The 24,664-nt window shown below is 41.4% G+C and overlaps 1 protein-coding gene across 4 annotated transcripts in view; it reads right to left on the bottom strand.

The window, feature by feature from the left end:
* The window catches only part of KNTC1 (kinetochore associated 1), a 78,946-nt gene that overhangs the window by 5,744 nt on the left and 48,538 nt on the right, over positions 1–24,664 (bottom strand). For all 4 annotated transcript variants that reach the window (XM_044243442.1, XM_044243441.1, XM_044243445.1 and 1 more), the window contains 20 exons: positions 24,506–24,634; positions 23,755–23,871; positions 22,635–22,744; positions 19,657–19,864; positions 16,316–16,405; positions 15,249–15,420; positions 15,105–15,163; positions 14,745–14,961; positions 13,472–13,545; positions 13,003–13,213; positions 12,765–12,874; positions 9,642–9,688; positions 8,176–8,254; positions 6,806–6,924; positions 5,567–5,702; positions 4,820–4,915; positions 4,392–4,448; positions 1,398–1,452; positions 1,252–1,315; positions 596–725 (listed from right to left, as the gene is read on the bottom strand). In XM_044243442.1, the coding sequence (XP_044099377.1) occupies positions 596–725; positions 1,252–1,315; positions 1,398–1,452; positions 4,392–4,448; positions 4,820–4,915; positions 5,567–5,702; positions 6,806–6,924; positions 8,176–8,254; positions 9,642–9,688; positions 12,765–12,874; positions 13,003–13,213; positions 13,472–13,545; positions 14,745–14,961; positions 15,105–15,163; positions 15,249–15,420; positions 16,316–16,405; positions 19,657–19,864; positions 22,635–22,744; positions 23,755–23,871; positions 24,506–24,634 (2,280 nt within the window). The remainder of the gene's footprint in view (positions 1–595; positions 726–1,251; positions 1,316–1,397; positions 1,453–4,391; positions 4,449–4,819; positions 4,916–5,566; positions 5,703–6,805; positions 6,925–8,175; positions 8,255–9,641; positions 9,689–12,764; positions 12,875–13,002; positions 13,214–13,471; positions 13,546–14,744; positions 14,962–15,104; positions 15,164–15,248; positions 15,421–16,315; positions 16,406–19,656; positions 19,865–22,634; positions 22,745–23,754; positions 23,872–24,505; positions 24,635–24,664) is intronic.

Genomic DNA, 24,664 nt, shown 5'->3' with positions numbered 1-24,664 from the left:
GGATTAAGTAAGATACACGTCCAGTCAACGGCTTCCCACTTCCCACTCTTCCCTTCTTGCCGACTCTCTCCTCCGATCAAGCCCATGGATTGTTCCTTCTAAAGCAGTGCCTGAGCACTTCATCTTATTCTTGTAGGAAAACTGATTGTCCCCTGACCTCCACCCGATGGAGAACAAGGTCCAAATCTCTCTCGCCTTTTTTTTTTCCTTTTGTGACAGAGATCACAAGTAGGCAGAGAGGCAGGCAGAGAGAGAGGAGGAAGCAGGCTCCCCGCTGAGCAAGGAGCCTGCTGTGGGGCTCGATCCCAGGACCCTGAGAGATCATGACCTGAGCCAAAGGCAGAGGCTTAACCAACTGAGCCATCTGAGTGCCCTGGTCCAAACCCCTCTTAAGGCGTCCCTCAGATGGACCTTGATCTATCTTTCAGGCTGACCTCCTGCTACACCTGCATACAAACCTCCCACCCCACTCAAACGGATGCACTCATGCCTTGCAGGTCTGGTAAAAAGGAAAATGCCAGCCTTTAGCTGGGGACGTGCAGTAGGAGACCTTCTGTTTCTTGGGCAGCCCCAGAGGAATAATTTGCCGAGATACCTTAATTTGCTGATGTCTTTTTTCCGAGTGGGGCATAAGCATTAGACAGGCCAGTGCAAAAGCCGGGAGCTCTAACTGGACATACTGCCTGGCTATTCCAACCATGTCGAGATCATCTGAAACGGGACATCTTCGAGAGAGCACATGAGTTTGTTAGTACTACTTACACTAATTCATGAGTTAATGACCCGACGGTGCTTTCAATGATTTTAAGCATTAAAGTGCTGGGACGTAACATACACTTAGGAATGAGTAGCTCGAGTCTTTCACGGTATTCTTCGTGTAATAAAACAACCTACGGGAGCACAGAGTGCTCCTTGCTGCTGTGATTATGTCTGAGAGCGCACACGTGCCTAAAGACACGTTCTCTGAAGACTCAAAACCTCTGTGAAAACACTGCGTAATGGAGATAGTCGAAAAAGTACTCTGTACATTAATTAAGAGTAATTTTAGAGAAGGCTTACTGACTCTCAGTTTACGAGCTGCTTGTGCAGAGTGGACACTGTAAAAATATGAGAGACAGTTTACCCTAGAAACAAGTGCTGTGCTTAACATCCCCAAAAGAAGGAATGACTCGAAAGACAGGTTTATTAGAAAGGAATTTTATAAGCAACAGGTATAACTTTTTGGGGTAGGAAGACAAGTATTTTACTTACTCTAGAACAGCGACGAGACTCTCACAACAGTCTGATAACTGACTCAGGCTCAGAGGACAAGACGCTGAAAATAAACAGCAACAATGCACACACATGTACAGAGCTATAAAATGCTACTGTCGATGTTTCAGGGGAGAGATAAATACCTGAAAGCAGGGGTATCTGAATCACACGCTGCCAAGCTTTGCTGAAGTAGGGAACCTGGGGAGACAAGGACATTTTGGGATTCATGCCTGGGGTTTCATGAACTCTCTGGTTTTGTAGTCACAGAACTATAGGCTTAGAGCTTATGTTCAGGATGCTAAGACCAAAATCATACAATGGCATCTTCCTGTTTGAGATGGTTAGATTTGTGCTCGCTTCGGCAGCACATATACTAAAAAATTGGCGATGGTTAGATTTTAGGACAATTTCTCTTTCTTTCTCTTTCCTACCCTTCCTTCCTTCCTCTCTCCCCCTCCCTTTTTATTTTTTTAAAAAATATTTTATTTATTTATTTGACAGACAGAGATCACAAGTAGGCAGAGAGGCAGGCAGAGAGGGGGAAGCAGGCTCCCTGATGAGCAGAGAGCCCGATGTGGGGCTCGATCCCAGGACCCTGAGATCATGACCTGAGCCGAAGGCAGAGGCTTAACCCACTGAGCCACCCAGTGCCCCTTTCTCTCCTTTTTAAAAAGATTTTATTTATTTATTTGATAGAGAGAAACAGCGAGAGCAAGAACACAAGCAGGGGGAATGGGAGAGAGAAAGCAGAAGTAATGCTGAGCAGGGAGCCCGATGTGGGACTCGATCACAGGACTCTGGGATCATGACCTGAGCCAAAGGTAGATGCTTGACTGACCAACCTCAAAGTAAATGAGGATTGTACGAGCCCCGGGCTCCCACGCACCCTCCTTCTTTCTTTCTCAAAGTAAACTCTATGCCCAAAGCAGGGTTCAAACTCATGACCCCAAGATCAAAAGTTGCATGCTTTACTGACTGAGCCAGGCAGGTGCCCTTAGGTAATTTTCTTCATAACTGTATAGTTCAGGGTCATATTATACAATCTTGGCTGATTCATTATTATTTCATTTGGGGAAAAAAAGCATCAGAACCCAGCTTGGAAAACAAAACTTATACTATTGTGTGCCAGATGTTACATAAGAGCCACAGGAAAGGGCCAAGCAGACAAGAGATAGGATTTCGAAAAATGAATAAGGCAACATAAATTTCCACTCATAGGGGAAGGGTGAAGTGACTTATGCAACATTTTACCCCTTATTATAGAGAATAATTAAGAGTTAAAAGTAATGAGATGCAAAAAAAATTATATGTAGAGGTCTCATAAGATCTAACAATCCCATACCTAAGTATATGCTCACAAGAAAAAAAACCACATATATCCACATAAAAATTTGTACATGAATGTTCATGGGCCATTGTTATTCTTAATCACCCAAAAATCCATCAACTGATGAATGGATTTTTCCAGTCATCATCATCGTGGGTGTGTCTATACAGTGAGCATCAGTTGGCAGGAAAAAGGTATCAAGCTCCGACATCTGATACCCAGAGATGAACCTTGAACACATGATGCCGAGTGAAGGGAGCCCGAATGGCCCTGTACTGCATGATTCCACTGATAGGACATGTCCAGCAAAGACACTTCCAGGGGCTGGAAGAGGGAGGAATAGGGAGTGACTGGTAATGGACACGGGGCATATTTTCAGGGTGAAGAAAATGTGCAAGAATTAGAGAGGTGGTAATGGTTACACAATGCAGTGAATATATTAAAAACCACTTAATTGGGGCACCAGGGTGGCTCAGTGGGTTAAGCTTCTGCTTTCAGCTCAGGTCATGACCTCAGTCAGGGTCCTATGATTGAGGCCCGCATTGGGCTCTCTGCTCATCGGGGAATCTGCATCCCCCCCACTCTGCCTGCCTCCCTGCCTACTTGCAATCTCTGTCTGACCAATCAATCAATCTTAAAAAAACTCACTTAAAAAAAAAACTTACTTAATTATACATTTTATTGATTTCTGAATTTTATTTTTTTAGTAATCTTTACCCCCCATGTGGGGCTTGAACTCTAGACTCCAAGATCAAGAGTCACAATCTCCATGCACTTAGCCTGCCAGGTGTCCCTTAACTGTACACTTTAAAGGGGTACATTTTACATGGGAATTATAATCTCAATTAAAAAAAGAAAATAGGTCTCTATGTGCTCTATGGAACAGTCTCTAAGGCACCAATGTTATGTGGGAAAAAAAATTTATCTAGAATTTCATTGCATTTATATGTACAAAAATGTATACACACCTATACACATACACACACACACATGTGCTTATATGATAACAGGAAAGTTCCAAACATAGTGCAAACAGTAGTTACTTCTGGGGAGATAATTTTGATGGGAAATGGTAAAGGAGAATTTTCATGTTTTATTCAGCATGTTTCTATATTGTTCTAATGTATTAAGCTAAGAATAAGTGATATATTTCCACATTACATAATGATTATATGGTGCACAATCTGTGAAATGTAGAAAAGGGAAATAAGAAAAGGAAATGTAGAAAAGGGAAATAAGACATGGTGTCTGATTTAAAGATCCTCCAAGTCCAGGAGGGGTAGTTGAATGTGTAGCAAAACAAATTACACTGTGACAGGTGCTACCATAGAGCCAGGGTTTGGAGCTTGTGCATGAAGGTGTGGCTCAGGAAGCCTGGAGGGCTGGGGCTGGTGAGGTCCTTGCAGAGGTGACCTCTGAGCCATGTACTCTGGGTCCTGGCCCTATTTTAATGGGATATCAGTTCTGTTCTTTACTTAGGAGCTGGTTACTTTACCCAATGCAACTGGCAGCCACAAGGCCGTCAAGTATAAATATTAAATTCTTTTTGTTGTTGTTGCTAAAGATTTATTTATTTGAGAGAGAGAGAGAGAGAGAGAGAGTGGGTACAAGTGTACACAAGCTGGGGGAGGGAGAGAGAGAGAGAGAATCTCAAACAGATTCCCCACTGAGCGCAGAGCATGCCAAGAGCCTCGATCCCAGGACCCTGAGATCAAGACCTGAGCCGAAATCAAGAGTCAATGCTGAACTGAGCTATCCAGGTGCCCCTAAGGATTAAATTCTATAAAATTTACTTTAGGAAACCACATACCTGCCATAAAGAATGGATACTAGAAATGGCGGTTAAAACTTTCCTTAGATAAGGAATCTGGGGAAAAAGAAAATACAAGTTCAGAAAATGACCAAAATGGAAAACTTCAACATGAAGTATCAGATTCTTAAATTTTCAAAAAGGGATCAGTAGAATGTATCTACCATGAGAACCACCAGGGAAGTTCACTCACTAAATGACAAATATCAAAAAAGGTCAGGGAAGCTTCCATTTGTTTCCAGCGAAATTATGTCATTTTTGAGCCAGCACTTCCTCTGGCCCAAGACCAAGTTAAGCTTGGCACAAAACCAAGGGGAGTGAATGTTTGCAGCATACATCTGTGCGATCACCAGCATCCGTGCACAATGCTTAAGACTTGCTATGCAAAATCTTTCACGCAGACTGCAGTCCAGGGCGCAGAGTCTTACCATACTGAAGCCAAGAAGCTTTTGTAAGAGTCCGTTCCAAAGCTGCAGGTCGTAGATTTTGTATTCTAGACAAAGCTCAGTCACCAATCTGACTGCCTGAAGCAGAAAAGAGATTAAAAAAATCATACTGCTTCAAGATACCAGGAAATCAAACCACCTGTGGAAGAGGTAGGGCGGCTACACACAAAACATGCTTATAATCTAGGTGTGCCTACTGCCTGATTTCAGTGAAGGCCCCCAGTCTCTCTAATGAAAGAAAAAAAAGAGACTAAGATTATTCTTTTTCTTTTTTGCTGTCATGGATTCAAACAGCATCTTGGACTTTTCCCACTGCCTTCTTTCTACCCAAGAGCCGTTTGCCTTTTGGCCCTGTAACCTTCTCACCCTGGGCTCCAACTGCCTCAGAGACTGAATTCCCACAGGCAACGAGGAGAAAGAGGAAGAACACCCCTCCTGGCATGGGGACAGTCTCTTTTCCCCATCTGGATGAGGACACACAGGGCCTGGGAAGGGACTACAAAAGTGTCCTCTTGTTGGTGGTGGGGATCAAGCCCTACACCTTCAAGGACAGAGGTGAAGCGGACCCTCTAAGCTGCGTGTCACCTGTCAGGATAGGAAAGGAGAAACGGTCTCCGAGCAGTAGGCTTGTTCAGGAATGAAGAGCTTCTCTGGCTTCAGGCATTTGCGTGAGTATGAGCACATCAGAGAAGATGAGGCACCCACCCTCAGACAACTCCAAGTACGTACCATGGACTCATGGCTGTGGTTTTTCCATAGACCCTTAATCATTCCTTCTTTAGGACTATTGCAAAATAATTCATATGTGATGGGGATATTCAAAGTCTCAAATGATGCCAGAAAAGTTATACATTTCAAGTAAGATCTGGAAAACAGAGGCATTGATGGGAATCATTCTGACAGACCACATTTACATTCAAGATAAAAGCCACCGTAGGGCAATATTAGGCCTCTTTATTTTTAAATGTCTATTTTTTAGGCTTCTAAATATATTCACTGAATATAATAGTAGAAAGAAATCAATATGAGCAAGATCAAGAAAACATTCAGTTCCTAAATGCCTCAAACAGCTAGGGAAACAAGATGTTCTCAGAGGTCTATGCCCCCTTTGCCAAAATGGCAAGGACATTGGAGGCACCAGAACTAGGTTTACACGGCTACTCTCATGCACTCTTACAAAATGAGGGACTTAAATATACACTTCCAAAGAACCAGTCTGTTTCCTATTTATTTTTTTTAAAGTAAGCCCTACACCCAACTTGGGGCTCAACTCATGAACCCAGATCAAGGGTCGTGTGCTCACTACTGGGTATTTACCCCAAAGATACAAATATAGTGATCTGAAGGGGCATATGCACCCTAGTGTTTATAGCAGCAATGTCCATGATAGCCAAATTATGGAAAGAACCTAGATGTCCATCAGCAGATGAATGGATAAAGAAGATGTGGTATAATGGAATGTGGCATAATGTGGTACAGTGGAATACTATGCAGCCATCAAAAGAAAAGAAATCTAGCCATTTGCAACGACGTGGATGGAACTAGAGGGTATTATGCTGAGTGAAAGACGTCAATTGGAGAAAGACAATTATCATATGATTTCCCTGATATGAGAAATTTGAGAGGCAGGGCGGGGGGCTTCTGGGGTAGGGAAGGAAAAAATGAAACAAGAGGGGATTGGGAGGGAGACTAACCATAAGAGACTCTTAACCTCACAAAACAAACTGAGGGTTGCAGCGGGAAGAGGGATAGGGAGAGGGTGGTTGGGTTATGGACATTGGGGAGGGAATGTGCTATGGTGAGTGCTGTGAAGTGTGTAAGCCTGATGATTCACAGATCTGTACCCCTGGGGCTAATAATACATTATATGTTAATTTAAAACAAAAAAAGTTGCATTCTCTACTGACTGAGCCAGCCAGGCACCCCGTGTTTCCTATTTTTTAACACAATTTATAAAATACCACTTACTTCACTTCTTCCATGGGCTTTTTGAAGAGAGATTCTATAGTTTCCTTGTCGGCCAAGTACAGGAGACACTGAAGAGCTCGTGCTCTGTGGGCAAACGTCAGCTGGCGCACACCCAGGCTCTGTAAACCAAAGCAGGTGAGCAGAGGCTCGCACGCGCATGCGCTGGGGCTGTGTGTGTGAGTTTCAGCTCAGGCAGCATAAACCTCACTTAACAAAATACACTTAAGGTCAGTCTCTGCCCTTAGGGAGCCAGTGGTTTTCAGAGTGTGGTCCGTGTAGCCCTGGTGGGCTTCTCTCAGACTCTTTCAAGTGGGAAAGGGTCAGAACTAGGTTCACAGTGATGCTAAGACATTATTTGCCTCGACCCTTGAGTTGGGGGGTAAAACGGCTGGTGCTGGTCAGGGGAGAGACAGCCACCTGCTGGCGCAGCCCTAGTGCTCCCCACCGCCGAGCAAAGGGGACTGGATTCCACTCACCAAGGTTCTTGGTAGGGCAGTAAAAATTAATTTTCTGATTCATTTTTCTAATTAATTTTCTGATTAACCTCAACTCCCGAATACATTAACGAGTTCACACTTGAGTACATAATCATTAACTAGAATGTATTCATCCGTGTTCCGGGCACCCGAACAGGAAGCACTCGTGGAGCATAGCACAGACGGATGGTTTTTCAGGGAAAAGCTTGTGTATGACTGAGCTATGAGCTGAACAGGGCACTTCTCACGAAGCACCATTTTTATCTGAAGCAACGGCTAGCAGAAAAACTAATACACAGGGAAAGATGAAAGGGATGTCTGTCTGTCCACCCCCACCACCATTGCTGCTGAGGACAAATAATCAGCATCTCAGATTTCCCCTCTTTTCTTCCTTCTGTCCAAGACCCATTTGCCTCCTGGCTCGACACACTTTCTCTACCACAGTTCAGAATGCCTCAGAAAAGTCCACAGGCAAAAGCCTGAAGGGTGAAGAGGTTGTGTTGCCTTTAGGGAAAAGGGAAAGTTTCATGTAGCTGAAGATTAGTGGGGAGGGAGGGAGGCAGGCAGGACTGGAGGGTGCAGCTCGTCCTGCAGGGCCCATGGCAGTAGGAAAGTCACCTAACCAACGAGTTAATAACTTCGAATGCAGACAACCGTGGGAACTGTCCATAGGTTCAGTCTGCCAAACAGGATGTCGTGGAAGCCAGCACTAAATGGGGCTCGCAGATACTGCAATCCTGATTACGAAGTAAGCTATGCAGTGCTCTGAATAAATGTGTCAGTGAGCGTTATCTAAATCATCTGTTCATGGTATCAAGCATGGTAAAAATGCAGGAAAAAAAAATGCTAAGCTGAGAGGCAAAGATTAGTTTTGACTCCGTGTCTCGGGCTTACAGTTGTAGCTGATGTTGCAAACACGAACAGCATTCTTGAACTGTAATCAATCGGACGAGACTGAAGGAGATACAGAACTCTGGAAAAAATATTTTAAATTACATTTCGATTTAAATTTAGTGATAAGATTGCCCAAACAACAGACCTATTTTATAGTCCTTAGAAAAAGTCACTAGGCATCCCAAACATGGGCCTGAAGGGTCAAAGGCATTTTTGCTTTTCCCTTTAATGGATGCTTAATCTTTACTTGAGTTCTAATCATATCTAAAGACAATAAAAATAATAAATGCTAGGCCTCAGTCTTCTCATCTATCAGCTAGTCAATCTCTAACAATTAAAATTCTATTTAAGAAATTAATACAAACAATAGCTACAAAGAACATTGGACACTACACATGGAAAATTCTGTTTTAATTCACAGGAGCTGTTTAGCATTCAGCCTCTAGACTCGGGCCCGAATGGCCCCCTTCGGAGGAGAGTAAGATGGATATGGTGGGCGGGGTACAAGGGAGGGAGAGGGTAGAACTTTCAGTGGGAAAGGCAGGAAGCTACAAAATTGGCATGAAGTATCCCTTTGAGATCTCCTTGGGATTTTAATTTTTTCTGCTCTTTGAATTGTTTCCCTCTAAGACTTTCCATTACGACTGATTCAGTTAGACTTTGCAAGATGAATCTACCTCTTGCTTAGACAAAGGTGCCCTTGTGCTTGAAAGACTAAGCAAGGACAAGGTGGGGTCCATAGGAGAGGAGGGAATGGAGGGGGTGGTAGTAAGCTCTGCCCAAAGCAGGAGAAATTCTTCTCTTGGGTTCGCCCTTCCCCATCCCCTCTCACTATCAGATCTCCAAGGCTGATGCAGGGCTTCACAAGTGACTTGACCTACTTTTGGTCTAGAGGTGGAATGGCAAAAGCTGGCATGCATGTCACCACTCCCTCTCATGTGCCTGTGCCAAGCATCATTAGTGGATTACCACATCCTTTATGATCTGGGCCCAGATACAGTCAGCAAGCCATGACCAATCAGATTTAGCACATTAGACGAAACCCAAGTGCCTTCCTTGGTCTCAGTCTTAGATTAGAAGGGGAAAAGGAATCCTGGTGGCCCATATGGGAACCAGCCCAGCTTACCAGGGTGACAGAATACATAGCAGGTCTGAGGCCAGAGTCCTAGCAAATAAGAGAGTTCTCCTTTGCTTGAGATGCTTTCTCTGCTAAGGTTATCCTAGGAACCCTCAACATTAGTAGGGACTCACTGAGGGTTCAGAAATTCTGGATCTTGGTTGTTTCTTATTTCTTCCACTGGAGACAGTTGTACATACTCATGGCCATATATCAATGGAGTGATTCTTCTTAAAGACTCTGACCCAAGTTACATGAAGAAAGTCTTTTCAAAACCAACTTCTGACAGATTTATTTTAAGAGTCCCACTGGGCAATAAGATAAAGGTGCAAGGAAGTAAAAAGAGTACCTTCGTAGTGCTTCGTCTTCTTGAAGTTCAAATAATTCTGATGGTTTCTTTGAAAAAGTGAAAAAAAAAGTAAAAAAACTACAGAAAGTTTGTTGACTATATAAGCTAACATAATCAAATGAAAAACCGAATATACAGAATTATGTTTACATAGAAGAAATTAGAGTAGAATTGTGAAGTTCTACTCTATTATGAAATGATTTTTCCTTTAAAAAGGGGTTTCCTGGAGGCGCCTGGGTGGCTCACATGGTTCAGCGTCTGCCTTCAGCTCAGATCATGATTCCAGCTTCCTGGGATAGAGCCCCACATCAGACTCCTGGCTCAGCGGGGAATCTGCTTCTCCCTCTCCCTCTGCCTCTCCCCCTGCTCATGCTCTTTCTCTCTCTGTATCTCTGTCTCAAATAAATAAATAAAATCCTTTAAGAAAAGTGGGGGGTTTCCTCACATTTATTCACTCAGTAAATATTTACTGAGCACTTACTATGTGCCAGACACAATTCCAGGCACAAGGGTGGCCTGAGTGAACAAAAGAAATGTTCCTGTCCTCCTGGTGTTTAGAGTCATTGGATAATTTTTTTAAAAGGAAAGGACTCCATGAATTTTAAATGAGTCGTTCAGTAATTCAGTGTAAATTTATAAAAGCCATGTGCAAAGTACCCGGTACAGACACAGTTCCTGGCCTCAGGTGCTTTCGTTCAGTTTTCCAAATTTACATAAAAGTTAAAACATGCTGGTTTCTGAGTCAACCAGATTCTACGTGGCCCAGCTCTGCTTCTAACGTGCCCAATAAGACATAGTCCCTGCTCTTCATAAACACTAAATAAATAAAGTAATACTTGTTACACTGAACACCAAGTGATATAAAAACTAATTAAAAACGTAATGTCATTTCGGCTATGATATTTATTTACAAATATATTTTTTTTCCAAGCGTTTTTGCCAGGAAGATAGAGGAAGTCTCTCTGGTTGAGTGCTGCCTGCAAACATAGCAGCAGTAGAGAAAATTCTGCATTTAGACTGCCGAATCCCTGCATAAAATCAGATGTTAATGACACTATTTCTAAAAAACTGACACTATGTGCCTCCCGATGTGATATACTAAAATGAACACATGACCTAAAAGGTGTCCGTGCCCAAAACACACAACCTGAATCTAATCACAAGAAACATCATAAGACCCAGACATTTTGCAAACCAACTGGCCGGTGCCCTTTAGAAACATCAATATCCCACTACAGTCAAAACAGACTGAAGTAAGCATCATCAATAGATGCTAAATCAGGTTATGTGTGTCGCGGGGAAAGGAGTTTCAAGAGAAGCAAGTTATTATTTTTTTAAAAGATCTTATTTATTTATTTGACAGACAGAGATCACAAGTAGGCAGAGAAGCAGGCGGGGTGGGGGGAATTGGATCCCTGCTGAGCAGGGAGCCCAATGTGGGGCTGGATCCCAAGACCCTGAGATCATGACCTGAGCTGAAGGCAGAGGCTTAACCCACTGAGCCACCACCCAGGACCCCCAAGAGAAGCAAGTTATTAAGTTGTCTCCAAATACCTCCCCTAATAGTTACAAAAGGAAATACAGCAGAACTATGTTAACAGGGACACTGACAACATTGTAACCTGTTATTTAAATTCACATCACCTATTAGGGCAAATAGGTATCATGTGCCTCCATATGTCATATCCTGAGAAGGACACGACATCACTCAGGCAGGATTCTAGCCCAAACTGCACCATTTGAATCTTATCATAAGGAAAGACCAGAGGAACACAAACTGAGGGGCAGCTTATAGAATAACTGGTCTGTACTCTTCAAAAATGTGTCATAAAAGACAAGGAAAAGCCATTGAATTGTTTTAGATTAAGAGAAACTAAAGACACAAGAAATGTATACAATGCATGGTCCTAGACTAGATCCTGGTCCCAGTGAAGGAGAGGAGAGGAAATATTGCTATTTAAAAAAAAAAAAGAGCATTATTGGGTCAATTCATTATATCGAACATGGATCAGCCTATGTTTGTGGTATGTAAATAGCGTATCAATGTTCAATTATCTAATTTTTTAAAAAATTACTATTCTTTAATCTCAACAGTATTATTTTTCTTAAAGATTTTATTTATTTATTTGACTGAGAGAGACACAGCAAGAAGGGGAATACATGCAGGGGGAATTGAGAGAGGGAGAAGCAGGCTTCCCACTGAGCAGGGAGCCTGATGCGGGGCTCAATCCCAGGACCCTGGAATCATGACCTGAGCCAAAGGCAGATGCTTAACCAGTGAGCCACCCAGGTGCCCCTCAATTATCTAATTTTGATAATGATACTGTGGTTAAGTAAGAGAAAAGCCTTATTATCGCTTCTCGGCCTTTTGGCTAAGGTCAAATGTAAGAGAAAAGCCTTGTTCTCGGGAAATACAGACCTGCTAAGGGGTAAAGAGGTAGTTCTAGGCAATTCGTCCTTGGACGGTCCAGAAAAATATTGTGAATATATATATATATTATAGGGTGAAACAAATATGGTAGAATGTTAAACACTGATGCAACTGTAGGGACCGTCTACAGGAATTCTTTTCAACGATTGCAACTTTTCTAGATATTTAAAATGATTTCAAATAAAAAGTTAAATTACATGACTTTAAGAACAGGCCACTTCTTTTATACAAGAATTCATCTAGAGTCACCATTCAAAAGAAAAATAGTTGCAAAACAATAGTTAAATGAAAAAGTAAACAACCTCATTAGAACTCATCTGATAGGGGCACCTGGCTGGCTCAGTGGGTTAAGCCTCTGCCTTCAGCTCAGGTCATGATCTCAGGGTCCTGGGATCCAGCCCCACAGCGGGCTCTCTGCTTGGCAGGGAGCCTGCTTCTCTCTCTCTGTCTGACTCTCTGTCCACTTGTGATCTCTCTCTCTCTGTCAAATAAATAAAATCTTTAAAAAAATAAAAATAAAAAAAATAAATTCTTAAAAAAAAAAAGAAAGAAAGAAAGAACTCATCAGATAAGAGAAGGTATCAAAAAGGAGCTGTCATTCCTGGTTCTAAGAAACTGAGTTCCTCATTAGAAGGTTCTGGCAGTGTGGGACAAAAGACAGAACAACAGACCCTCCAGGAGAACAGACTCACCTCCCCAGGCTTTGTGGCTGGGCACAGCCACTTTTCCAACAACATGTCCCAGACCTTCTCCAAATTAATTTCATTAACTTCGGCAATTTCCTTGGCGGCTGTGTGAATATCTGAGATATTCAAGATAAAGAATTTTTTAAAAAAAGAAAGAAAGATAAACCCAACTTTTAACTGCAAGATAACTGGGAATCAAAATGCTAATTCTAGAACAGAAAAATGAGTAGCATCTTGTCCTCACCAGGATAATCTCTGCCGGACGGGTTCTGAATCCGTTGACTGATGCTCGGGTGTTCGTACAGACTGACGAGAAGATGAGCAGGTTTCCCTATGACTCTCAGACACTCCGCCGAGTCCAGTCTGTGGGCTCTGAGCACAGCTTCAGTGCCTGACCGCCGACACTGAACATGAAGTTTCTTCAACAAAGCCTCCGCTTTTTCACGTGCCTCGTCCTTTAAAAAAAAAATCACAAGCAAAAAGAAACTCTCATGCTCTAAACCTCAGGCGAGATGAAGAATCCGTCTTTGTCAATCAACGTCCCTTCCTGCCTTACGTAACATCCTTGTGTAGCTACACAAATCCTAAATTTCTTTCTCCCTTTTCCAACCCTCCAAGACACCCAACCCCGGGGCGGGATGAGAAAGGACATCTGGCATGAGTTGAGTGAAAAGAGAGAGGAAGGAGCCTTCCACCATGCATTTCAGACACACCTGAGATGGGATATTCTGGAGCCATCTCTCGGCTAGATACAAGCAGAATTTCAAGCTGGACATCTTGAAGGATCCTGAAAAGACGAAGAGATTTATAAGCAAATTTTAATCTAAACAAATGTATTTGAGTCAAATTTAAAAGACTATGTTTTTCTTAAAAAAAAAAAAAAAAAAAGACTATATTTAAAAAATGAGAATGCATTTTCAGAGTAAAGAAACAATTTAAACAGGACAGAATGATACACACATTTTAACCCAAACAGGATAAGGTCATACATGTAGTACATACAGTTTCCTTGTTCTCCCTATGCAGGTTTGTTGGATAGCTTTCCAAGTTAACTACATAGTATTCCATTCTATGAATAGGCTCTATTTTTTTTTTAAGATTTTATTTATTTATTTGACAGAGAGAGATCATGAGTAGGCAGAGAGGCAGGCAGAGAGAGAGGAGGAAGCAGGCTCCCTGCTGAGCAGAGAGCCCGATGCGGGGCTTGATCCCAGGACTCTGAGATCATGACCTGAGCCGAAGGCAGAGGCTCAACCCACTGAGCCACCCAGGTGCCCTACACTCTATTTTTTAAACAAGTTCCTGACAAATGAGCATGTAAAAAAATAATTATTTTCAATTATTGATACAACTGAAAACATAGCGGTGCGTGCCCGTGTTTGCGTGCTTGTTTGGTTACGTAAGAACACGTAAGGATTCATTACTAGAAGTGTGAGTGGATACTAGAAAGCATCAATTTCTATCCCTACCGACAAGGTGGAGAGTGCCACATCCCTGCACCGACCTCTGATGTGCTGGAGTGAACTTTGCTGACCTCACTGGAGCCTTTTCAGCATTCAGCAGATTTTAACAATGTCAGCAATGCACCAAGTGAAGACTGAGGGCACACATAACATTTTTAACCACCATCAATAGTTTTAAATGCCTCTTCTTAGAGATAGAGAAGTCCATTTTTTTTTTCTTTACTGCAAGTTCAAAACAACAAGCCAACCGGGGGGCGCCTGGGTGGCTCAGTGGGTTAAGCCGCTGCCTTCGGCTCAGGTCATGATCTCAGGGTCCTGGGATCGAGTCCCGCATCGGGCTCTCTGCTCAGCAGGGAGCCTGCTTCCCTCTCTCTCTCTCTGCCTGCCTCTCCATCTACTTGTGATTTCTCTCTGTCAAATAAATAAATAAAATCTTAAAAAAAAATCTGTAAAAAAAAAAATTAAAAAAAAAAACAACAACAAGCCAACCATACTGAGCCCATTTAGAAAAAGAATCCAGTACCTTCTGGGATATCCTGGGTAAGACTGATGCCAATAGCCACAGCCCACTCTGGATTAACTATAGACAGTAAGTAGGATTCGATGGTCTGAGTGATCTTAGTTATGTCCTTGTTAATCAGTGTTGAGGATTTAGCTTGTGTTAACTTCAGGAGCTTTGGTTTCAGTTTTTTCTCAAAAACATGCTTGGCTGTAGACACGTACAGAGTATCCAAAGAGAACTTCAAAAAGAGGAAAAGAAAAGTTAAGGCTGGTTGATAGGCACTCCTTTAAAGGTTTGTCCTTTAAAGGTAATCCTCCTACACAGGGTCTAAGTTAACTAGAGGGTATAAAGATAATGTCTTACAAAGTCTCAACCCATTACCTTCATTAATTTGGAAATTAAGAGCAGCGTTGGGAATGATTCTTCACTGAGTTCTGTTGCTAAAAAGGAAACAAGAAGAATATGATTTGCTTAAGAAGAAAATAATTTGACGATTCAGTAATATTCATAAGTTAAGGAACATACAGAGAATTTTCCAGAAGTTCTGTGCTGTGCCAAAGAATATTAGGTGAAAAGGCAGTCTAGTTTGGGCAGCTGGCGGCAAACTTATCACATGCTCCAACATATACTGATATTCTAGGTCCACTGGAGGAGATATTCTTCTGTACGATTTCAAATGTTTCAGAAGACTCAATGCCTAGATTAAAATACAAATGTAATTTCCTGTGAGATTAAACCAGTCCTGTTTCCGAATTGTCTAACTTGATAGCATCACGGATTTCCATTCCTGAGATGGCCTTGTTTTCATAAAGATACACAAAACTTTTGTAGTTTTACCTCTAAGATTATTCTTCTAAACCAAAACCATAAGGTACACGATGGTTAAAGAAATTATGTGCGGAAAAAAAAAAAAAGAAATTATGTGCGAAGAAACTAAAGGAACCCTGTTGTGGGTGTGATGTTTATGAGTCTGACAGTTCTCCATTCCTCTTCGAACAGTCTGACAGATCTCAAAAATGCTTGATTTCATTTTAAAGACATAGGCAGTTGATCTAAAATTAATCCTCTATATCCCTTACGTCTCTTTAGCTTATATCTGATATTTTGGGGGGCTTGTAAAACCGTTTGAATCAACCCACTGTCTTTTAGTCTTTAAAATCTAATTTAAAAAGAGATAAAAGCTACTGCAACCAAAATTCAGAGAAGACTAAGAAGTTACTGAAAGCACTAGGATTGAGTCAGTCCTACCTACTAATATAGAAAGTAGTATCTAACTTTAGGTCCCACATACATTTTTTTCCCTTCTGAATCACAAAAATTTTGCTTTAATTCTTCCAAATCAGTACTTTAGTGACGTCATGCTCTTGGACAAACTTAAAGTACTTTAGGAAAGCAAAAATAGGATTAAGATAAATGATAAAATACAGAGAGCATGAGAAGTCTTTTTATCTCTATATTCCTTTCAACGAAGAAGACAGGAATAAAATAGGAAGCACAAAGGACAGTCCAGAAAGATATCTGACTGCAATTTTGTAAATGATCCAAAAAGAAGCATAAAGGTAATTTTTAAATGTTTAATATATTACTTATACCTGATTAATATTAATGTTGGTTATCTTTTCATCGGCTCTTTCTATAACTTTTAGGACGACTTCAATCATTTCGTAGTCATAGGGATCCAACTGTATAAAAGTAAAAATATATCAAAACTTAAGAAGATGGTCAAGGCAGGACATGGTTTTATTCAATTATGGTCATCAATATAGATTACAAACACAAAATCTCTGCACTATGGCGTGAGATTATTCTTTTAAAAATGAACTGAGGGGGGCGCCTGGGTGGCTCTGTGGGTTAAAGCCTCTGCCTTCCGCTCAGGTCATGATCCCAGGGTCCTGGGATCGAGCCCCGCATCCAGCTCTCTGCTCAGCAGAAAGCCTGCTTCCTCCTCTCTCTCTGCCTGCCTCTACCTACTTGTGATCTCTGTCAAATAAATAAATAAAATATTTTTAAAAAAAAATGAACTGAGGGGCGCCTGAGTGGCTCAGTCTTTAAGCGTCTGTCTCTGGCTCAGGTCATGATCCCAGGGTCCTGGGACCAAGCCCTGTATCAGGTTCCCTGCTTGGTGGGGGCCTGCCTCTCCCTCTCCCATTCTCCCTGCTTGTGCTCCCTCTCTCACTCAAATAAAATCTTTAATAAATAAATAAATAAATAAATAAATAAAAATGAACTGAAACGAGGGCACCTGGGGGGCTCAGTCGGTTAGGTGTCCAACTCTTGATTTCAGTGGTGGTCATGATCCTCAGGGTCATGAAATCGCCCCAAGCCCCAACCCCCATGTCTGGCTCCACACTGGGCATGGAGTCTGCTTAAGATTTTCTCTCTCTCACCCTGTGCCCTTCCCCTCATCTCTGCTTATATGCTCTCTCAAAAACAAAACAAACAAAAAAAACCCTGAAATGTTCTTATCTCAAAATTAGTTCTTTATTAGTTCTAACAGGATAAATAAATGTTCTTTTTTTTTTTTTTAAGATTTTATTTACTTGACAGACAGATCACAAGTAGGCAGAGAGGCAGGCAGAGAGAGAGGAGGAAGGAGGCTCCCTGCTGAGCAGAGACCCCCAATGCGGGGCTCGATCCCAGGACCCTGGGATCATGACCTGAGCCGAAGGCAGAGGCTTTAACCCACGGAGCCACCAGGCACCCCTAAATAAATGTTCTTCAAAATGTTTCCAAAGTGACTTTAGAAAGAAAGCTATTCCTAGGGTACTAAAAATCTAGAAAGAATAAAAAATTTAATAACTGTAAAATTTCATATTTTTAAAAAATTTTTAAAAGGATTTTATTTTTTGTCAGAGAGAGAGAGCACACAAGCAGGGAGAACAGCAGGCAGAGAGAGAAGAAGGCTCCCCACTAAACAAGGAGCCTGATGCAGGACTTGATCCCAGGACCCTGGGATCATGATCTGAGTCAAAGGCAGATGCTTAACCAACTAAGTCACCGAGGGGCATCCTTGTAAGACTTTTTAAATTAGAATTCTGTGTCTTCCATTTAAGACAGGAAAAGTACGCTAGGAGGAAATGAACCTTTTCTTGGTGATGATGTAACTCAAAGAGTGGGCCTCCAAGCAAAAGTTTCTCAAAGGACTGCATTCTGGCTCTAAGCATACACTGAAATGCAAAAACTAATTGGGTGGCATCTATGTATGCTCATAAAAAGAAAGTATGCTCTCTGTTCTTTGTTTTGCCCACACACCATTACTTTTTTTTTTTTTTAAAGATTTTAATTTATTTATTTGACAGACAGATCACAAGTAGGCAGAGAGGCAGGCAGAGAGAGAGAGGAGGAAGCAGGCTCCCCACTGAGCAGAGAGCCGGATGCGGGGCTCGATCCCAGAACCCTGGGATCATGACCTGAGCTGAAGGCAGAGGTTTTAACCCACTGAGCCACCCAGGTGCCCCACACCATTACTTTTTATTTCCATTTCTTAAATGCCAAATAAAGTCACAAGAATAACAACAATTAACTAAGTGGGAACAGGATTTCTGTAGGACCTAGAACTTTTGAGCAAGTCTACATTATTTTTGGCTGACGTTCAGGCCAAATATAAAACTGAAGTATTTCTTATAGTCTTATAATCCTCTTCACCCATCCATCCACTTTTACTCCCTCAAGAAACTACCCTTCATGGGGTGCCTGGGTGGCTCAGTGGCTTAAAGCCTCTGTCTTCGGCTCAGATCATGTCCCAGGGTCCTGGGATCGAGCCCCACATTGGGCTCTCTGCTCAGCGGGGAGCCTGCTTCCTCCCTCTCTCTCTGCCTCCCTCTCTGCCTGCTTGTAATCTCTGTCTGTCAAATAAATAAATAAATAAATCCTTAAAGAAGAAAAAAAGAAAAAGGAACTACCTTCAACTGAAAAATTTCAATTCTCATAAAGATCTCCTAAGAAAATAGACAAGAGGGCAAATAGGTATATATATGAAGATACTCACTGTAACTTATAATAGTGAAATGTACAAACAATTTAAATGTCCATTCATAAAGGCCTGGTTAAATACGGTATGTTTCATCCACACCGTAGAAGAATTCCTATCTGTCAAAAATGAGAAGATGTATGTGTGCTGTCATGTAAGGACATTATTTTAAGTGAAAAAAAGAGAGTAACAGGATAGGATAATTAGCCCAAGATCATCACCAAACTACTAACATTTTTATCTATGGGAATGGGGTTATAGAGAAATCTCACTTTTTGATTTATACTTCTCTCTTTTGCAAAGAATGTGCACTATTTTCAAAAATCTGGAAAAAAAAAAAAAAAGGCTATTTCTGGGGATGCCTGGGTGTCTCAGTCAGTTAAGTGTCGTCTTTAGCTCAGGTCATGATCCCAGGGTCCTGGGATCAGGTCCCGTATCAGGCTCCCTGCTCAGCAGGAGCCTACTTCTCCCTCTCCTTCTGACTGCAGCTTTTCCTGCTTATGCTCTCTCTCTGACAAATAAATAAAATCTTAAAAAAAAAAAGCTATTTTTATTTTCAGGAATAAAAGACCAGAAAGTTGCTGTATTAAAGTGTTAAAAAGATAGAAATCTAAAATAATTAAAAGTTTTAAAAAATATAGGACTTGCATTTCTTTTTTTTTTTTTTTTTTTTTTTTTTAGATTTTATTTATTCATTTGACAGAGAGAAATCACAAGTAGGCAGAGAGGCAGGCAGAGAGAGAGAGAGAGGAAGCAGGCTCCCTGCTGAGCAGAGAGCCCGATGCGGGACTCGATCCCAGGACTCTGAGATCATGACCTGAGCCGAAGACAGCGGCTTAACCCACTGAGCCACCCAGGCGCCCAGGACTTGCATTTCCACCTTGGTGCTCCACGTCTCTAAATGAACTAAGGGTAGGAGGCATGTTTGACGTGACCCGATATATTCGCTTCCCGTTCATCTACCTTATGGAGTATTCCACTAAGACTGATGACCAAATCTTTCGTGCTCGTCAGGAGAGGAACCATTTCCAGGGCTTTGGCCAGGAGTTTGGGATGCTGCTGCTTGACGGGCTGCGTGCTGGCGTCTCCCTGGCTCTGGCTGGCACTGGTGTTGTGTAGCAGTGTTTCAATGAAGAGCTGAAGAGCGGCATCACAGTCCAACTGAAATGTGCTAAGAGAAGTTTTCCATTACACCCACTTCGCCGTGTGCGTGTGTGTTTCCATACAATTTCTCCCCGACCTGCTCCCATCACTAGACTCCAACAATCCTCTCGTAGCCCAGCCTCAGTATCAGACCATAGCCCGGTCATCACAGTTAATTACTGCCTTTAAAAAAAAATCAGATCTTGGGGTGCCTGGGTGGCTCAGTGGGTTAAAGCCTCTGCCTTCAGCTCAGGTCATGATCCCAGAGTCCTGGGATTGAGCCCCACATCGGGCTCTCTGCTCAGCAGGGAGCCTGCTTCTCTCTCTCTCTCTGCCTGCCTCTCTGCCTCCTTGTGATCTCTGTCTGTCGAATAAATAAATAAATTCTTTAAAAAAAAAATCAGATCTTGTTCTTGGCGGCTTTGTTGACACAGCACAATACTGGAGAGAAATTTGTAATAAAATTGAGAATATTTAATTCCTTTAACGGGGCAATTCTACTTTCACACATTTCACAGAAATAGCCAAGATACACGTATAAGGGTGTCCACTGCAACAACTGTTTGTAATATTTAAAAACTGAGAACCACTCAGTCACCCATCAATGAGGGGCTAGTTGAATAATCTGTTCATAAAAAGGAATACCAGTGTTTAAGAGCTGAGGAAGGGCTCTACGTACCAGTAAGACATCCTGCTAAATGAATCATGCATACTACAAAATGGTTTGTAAAGTAGGATTCTGTTTTTGAGGAATGTAAAGAATGCATGTCAGCATTTGCATAGGGGAAATAAGAGAACAATAGAGCCCAAACTCTTTTAACAGTAATTATTCCTGAAGGGTGAGATTATGTAGAGCTTTGACTTGATTATGTTCCATCTGAGTTAGAAAAATAATAAAGACTTAAAAATTTAGAATGTGGTTGGGGCACCTGGGCGGCTCGGTGGGTTAAGCCTCTGCCTTTGAAAAAAAAAAAAAGAAAAAAGAAAAAAAAAAAAAAAAAGCCTCTGCCTTTGGCTCAGGTCATGATCTCAGGGTCCTGGGATCAAGCCCTGCATAGGGTTCCTTGCTCAGCGGGGAGCCTGCTTCCTCCTCTCTCTCTGCCTGCTGCTCTGCCTACTTGTGATCATGCTCTCTCTCTGTCCAATAAATAATCAAATAATCTTTAAGAAAAAGATTAAGAATGAGGTTAATATAGACAGACAATTCCAATGTTTTAAGCCCTATTAATAAGATGGTAGTTTAACCCACTGAGCCACCCAGACGGCTCAATAAAATGGTAGTTTAATCTGCTGCACAGAATAACAGAAATATCAAGAAAAGCTTTAAGTAGAACCATTTTAAAGTCTTTCCCTAAAATTCTAAAAGCCATCTAAATTTATTCAGCTGGACTCCTGGGGTAAAACTGTCGCTATCACACAAAGACCAATCATCAATGCCACAAGAGCAACAAGAATGTGAAATGAACTTGACATTATTCTAGCTATTTACATTGCAGAAAAGGGCTCAGTACGACAAAACCACATACCAAAATCAGCCGGGAGTTCAAATTAATAAACGAGACAGTGTGCCACCCCATTCTGGATTTGTAGCTAAACTAAAGAATGGCATGGTTCTGTTATTTCAAAGTACAGTTAGTCAAAGCTGCTTAGAAGTATGAGCACCCTGAAGCTTTTGACTTGCGGGTTTGGGATGGTGGCAGCCAGGGTCCACTGCCCTGTCCTCCGTCCATGGAAGAGCTGGGTACCCGCCTGGTGAGGAAATGTGCTCGTAAGAGTAACTCGGACTTCACTCATCTGCCACCAAATGGATGAGGGCTATAGCACTGTTGGTATTTTAAAAGTAGTCGCTTATTATTTGACCTTGAGCAGGTCACCTAGTATGGGTTTGTTTTCTCATACATAAATTGATGATAGTATGCAATAAAAATTGTAAAAAGGGGCGCCTGGGTGGCTCAGTGGGTTAAGCCTCTTCCTTGAGCTCGGGTCATGATCTCAGGGTCCTGGGATGGAGCCCCGTATCGGGCGCTCTGCTCATCGGGGAGTCTGCTTCCCCCTCTCTCTCTGCCTGCCTCTCAGCCTACTTGTGATCTCTGTCTGTCAAATAAATAAATAAAATCTTTAAAAAAACTTAAAAAAATTATAAAAAGTTAAATGGTGGTGTGTGTGAAAGCACGTTGAAACTGGTAACGTTAACAGCAAAATGGTCATCCTATTTATTAAATAAACGCCTGAGATAGTATTTATTCCTACTCATCACGGTGAACTGTTACCTATCCATAGCTATAAATAAAATTCAGCCTTAGTTTTCTCTATTCACTTACTAAATTACTTTTAAAAAATCTCCCTAAATCATACTTTTCATTATGTCTTAATAAAACAACCCTGCCCCTGAGTTAATCTGATTTACAAGTTCAATTGCTCATTAACAATATTCCCAAATTTTCCTGAACATGGAGAACACCTAGAAATTAAGGATTAGATTCCTGGGCTCTGGCCCAGATCTGCTGAGTCAGAACCACCAGGGAGGGGCCCAGGAATCTGTATTTTAGATCAGGTGCCCCAGGTCCTGCTCATCAAGAGGCAAGCCTGGGAAACGATTAACAGTGAATTGAAAGGGTGATAACGTAAAAGAATTTAATCTGGTTCTGGGGTTTACTCAGTTTAGGGATGAACAAAAGTAAACACCAGAGGTCCATGGACCACGAGGAATAATCCTCTGAATTATCATGTTCTTGCAGTAAGGACTTCCAGTTGGTTAAGCTAACAGCAAAAAATATCACTAAGGTTTAAAGAATTACCAGCAATATTCCAGAATGAGGCTTGTGTCCATATCTATATTCTCCACGAGTGCTTTAATGAGGTCTTTCTTGGTGAGAAAATGTTGCCTGAAAACAGGCTGGAAAGAAATCTAGAAACAAAAAGCAAAAAAAAAAAAAAAAAGTAAAACTTACTACAATAAGGACACCACAGTGATTTGCCTTTTTATAGAGAAATATTTTTCTAGACTCCTCCAACTTTTTTTTTTTTTAAATCACCCTACTCAACTTGAGCATCATTCTGAGATTTCAGGTATATTTGACTGTGGATCTAATATCTCTCTTAGTCACTCTAACCTGGGGCCCTTCATCAGTCAAGTGGTTGGTTATCAGTCCCATTACTACTGCATACGAATTAGGCTTCAAAACACATACCATTTCTGCAGTGATTACATTCCTGATAAGCCTACTGTTCGCGAATAAGGTAAAATGTTTCTCATGCACAGCGTAAAGAAAATAGAGTTTTGTTTGTTTTTACAAAGTGAAAAATGATGTTTCCCTAGCAGTTCTTAAACTTTGGTACACCTGTGTATACACTGATGTTATCTTTAACCAAACAGCAGCACAAAAATATGAGACTAAAGGCTAGGTCTGAAACACCTTAGATCTTAATAGTAGATAAATATTTCTATAAATGAGAAAGCTGAGCAGATAAATATGTCAAGCCCCTCCTAATTTCCTTAAAAATATAGAAAAAAGGAAATGAAGCCAATGGTCCTTATTTCTTTGAAAACACCAATGGGTATACTTAATATAACTAAAATCTATGCATCCACAATATACATCTTTTCTCTAAAGAAACAGACAATGAGATCTTTGCTTTAAGTTTTCCTGGGGAAAATCATCAAAATTGTGGTGCCTGGGTGGTTCAGTGGGTTAAGCCTCTGCCTTTGGCTCAGGTCATGATCTCAGGGTCCTGGGATCGAGCCCTGCATCCGGCTCTCTGCTCATAGGGAGCCTGCTTTCCTTCCTCTTTCTCTGCCTCTGCCTCTCTGCCTACTTGTGACCTCTCTCTCTCTGTCAAAAAAAAAAAAAAAAAAAAAGCCCTATAGAAAAATCATCAGAATGAACAAAACTTCATGGCACCCCAAAGAATACTCACACCAAGTTTGCCAAGACGAATACCCCACTGGGCATCAGTACTGAGCTCACGGAACTTAAGCTCTGTTTCTATTTCCTGATAGAGGCTGGCCAGCTGAGAACCCACCAGAGATATTGCCTAAAGAATTAAAATATAAAATTCAGTTGCAAATAGAATACATTCTAACACCTTTTAGATGAAACCCAATAACAAAACTCACAACCTCTCTTTGGGATGACAGGGTAGAATGTTACATATTGCTTGATACAGTTATTATTCATGGGATAGTCAGGTCATTCATTCAACTTTTAGTATGATGCCATAAATTTAGTCTGGCTTTTCTTCAAAGGAAAGGCCAAAGTTTGGTTATTCTGCAAACAAAACCCCCATAAAAAGCAAATTTTAAAACAAACAACAACAAAGACAAGTTTTGCATCAGTTAAACTTGTCCTTCAAAAAGAACTGGCTCATGGGTCTAAGATTTCAAATACCCTCGGGTAATTATAAGATGTCAAGTTTTCTGGCTGCATACAGATTTAAGAAATAAAAAATATAATCCTTCCGGTTGAGCAATTCTTATAATCTGCATACACATTCACCGGTGAGCCGGTGAGTCAAGGAAAAGCTGGTAGAAAGTAAGTAAGTGAGTGAGTGAGTGAGCTCAATGTTTCTTTTGTTTAAATCTTGAAGATCTGAGGGCAAAGCCATTTCATTTCTTCCCCTAAATGTTTTAATACTTCAAGAACCAAGGCTGTGTTTCCTTAGGCCATACCAAAACTTTGTCGTAATTATGCCATGCTTTATCTATGAGCTTCCAGAGATTTTCAACCACTTCTTTTTGGGGTAAGAGAGTGCAGTAACCCAAGGCCAAGTCAAGATCCACCACGCGACAATTAAATACCTATCAGAAGAAAGAATCGGAGAACATTCT

This window comes from Neovison vison, chromosome 3 (assembly GCF_020171115.1).
Source record: "Neovison vison isolate M4711 chromosome 3, ASM_NN_V1, whole genome shotgun sequence".
In the NCBI taxonomy this organism is placed as follows: domain Eukaryota; kingdom Metazoa; phylum Chordata; class Mammalia; order Carnivora; family Mustelidae; genus Neogale; species Neogale vison.
The sequence above is the reverse complement of the archived record's forward strand: the minus strand, read 5'-3'. Positions and strand labels throughout refer to the sequence as shown.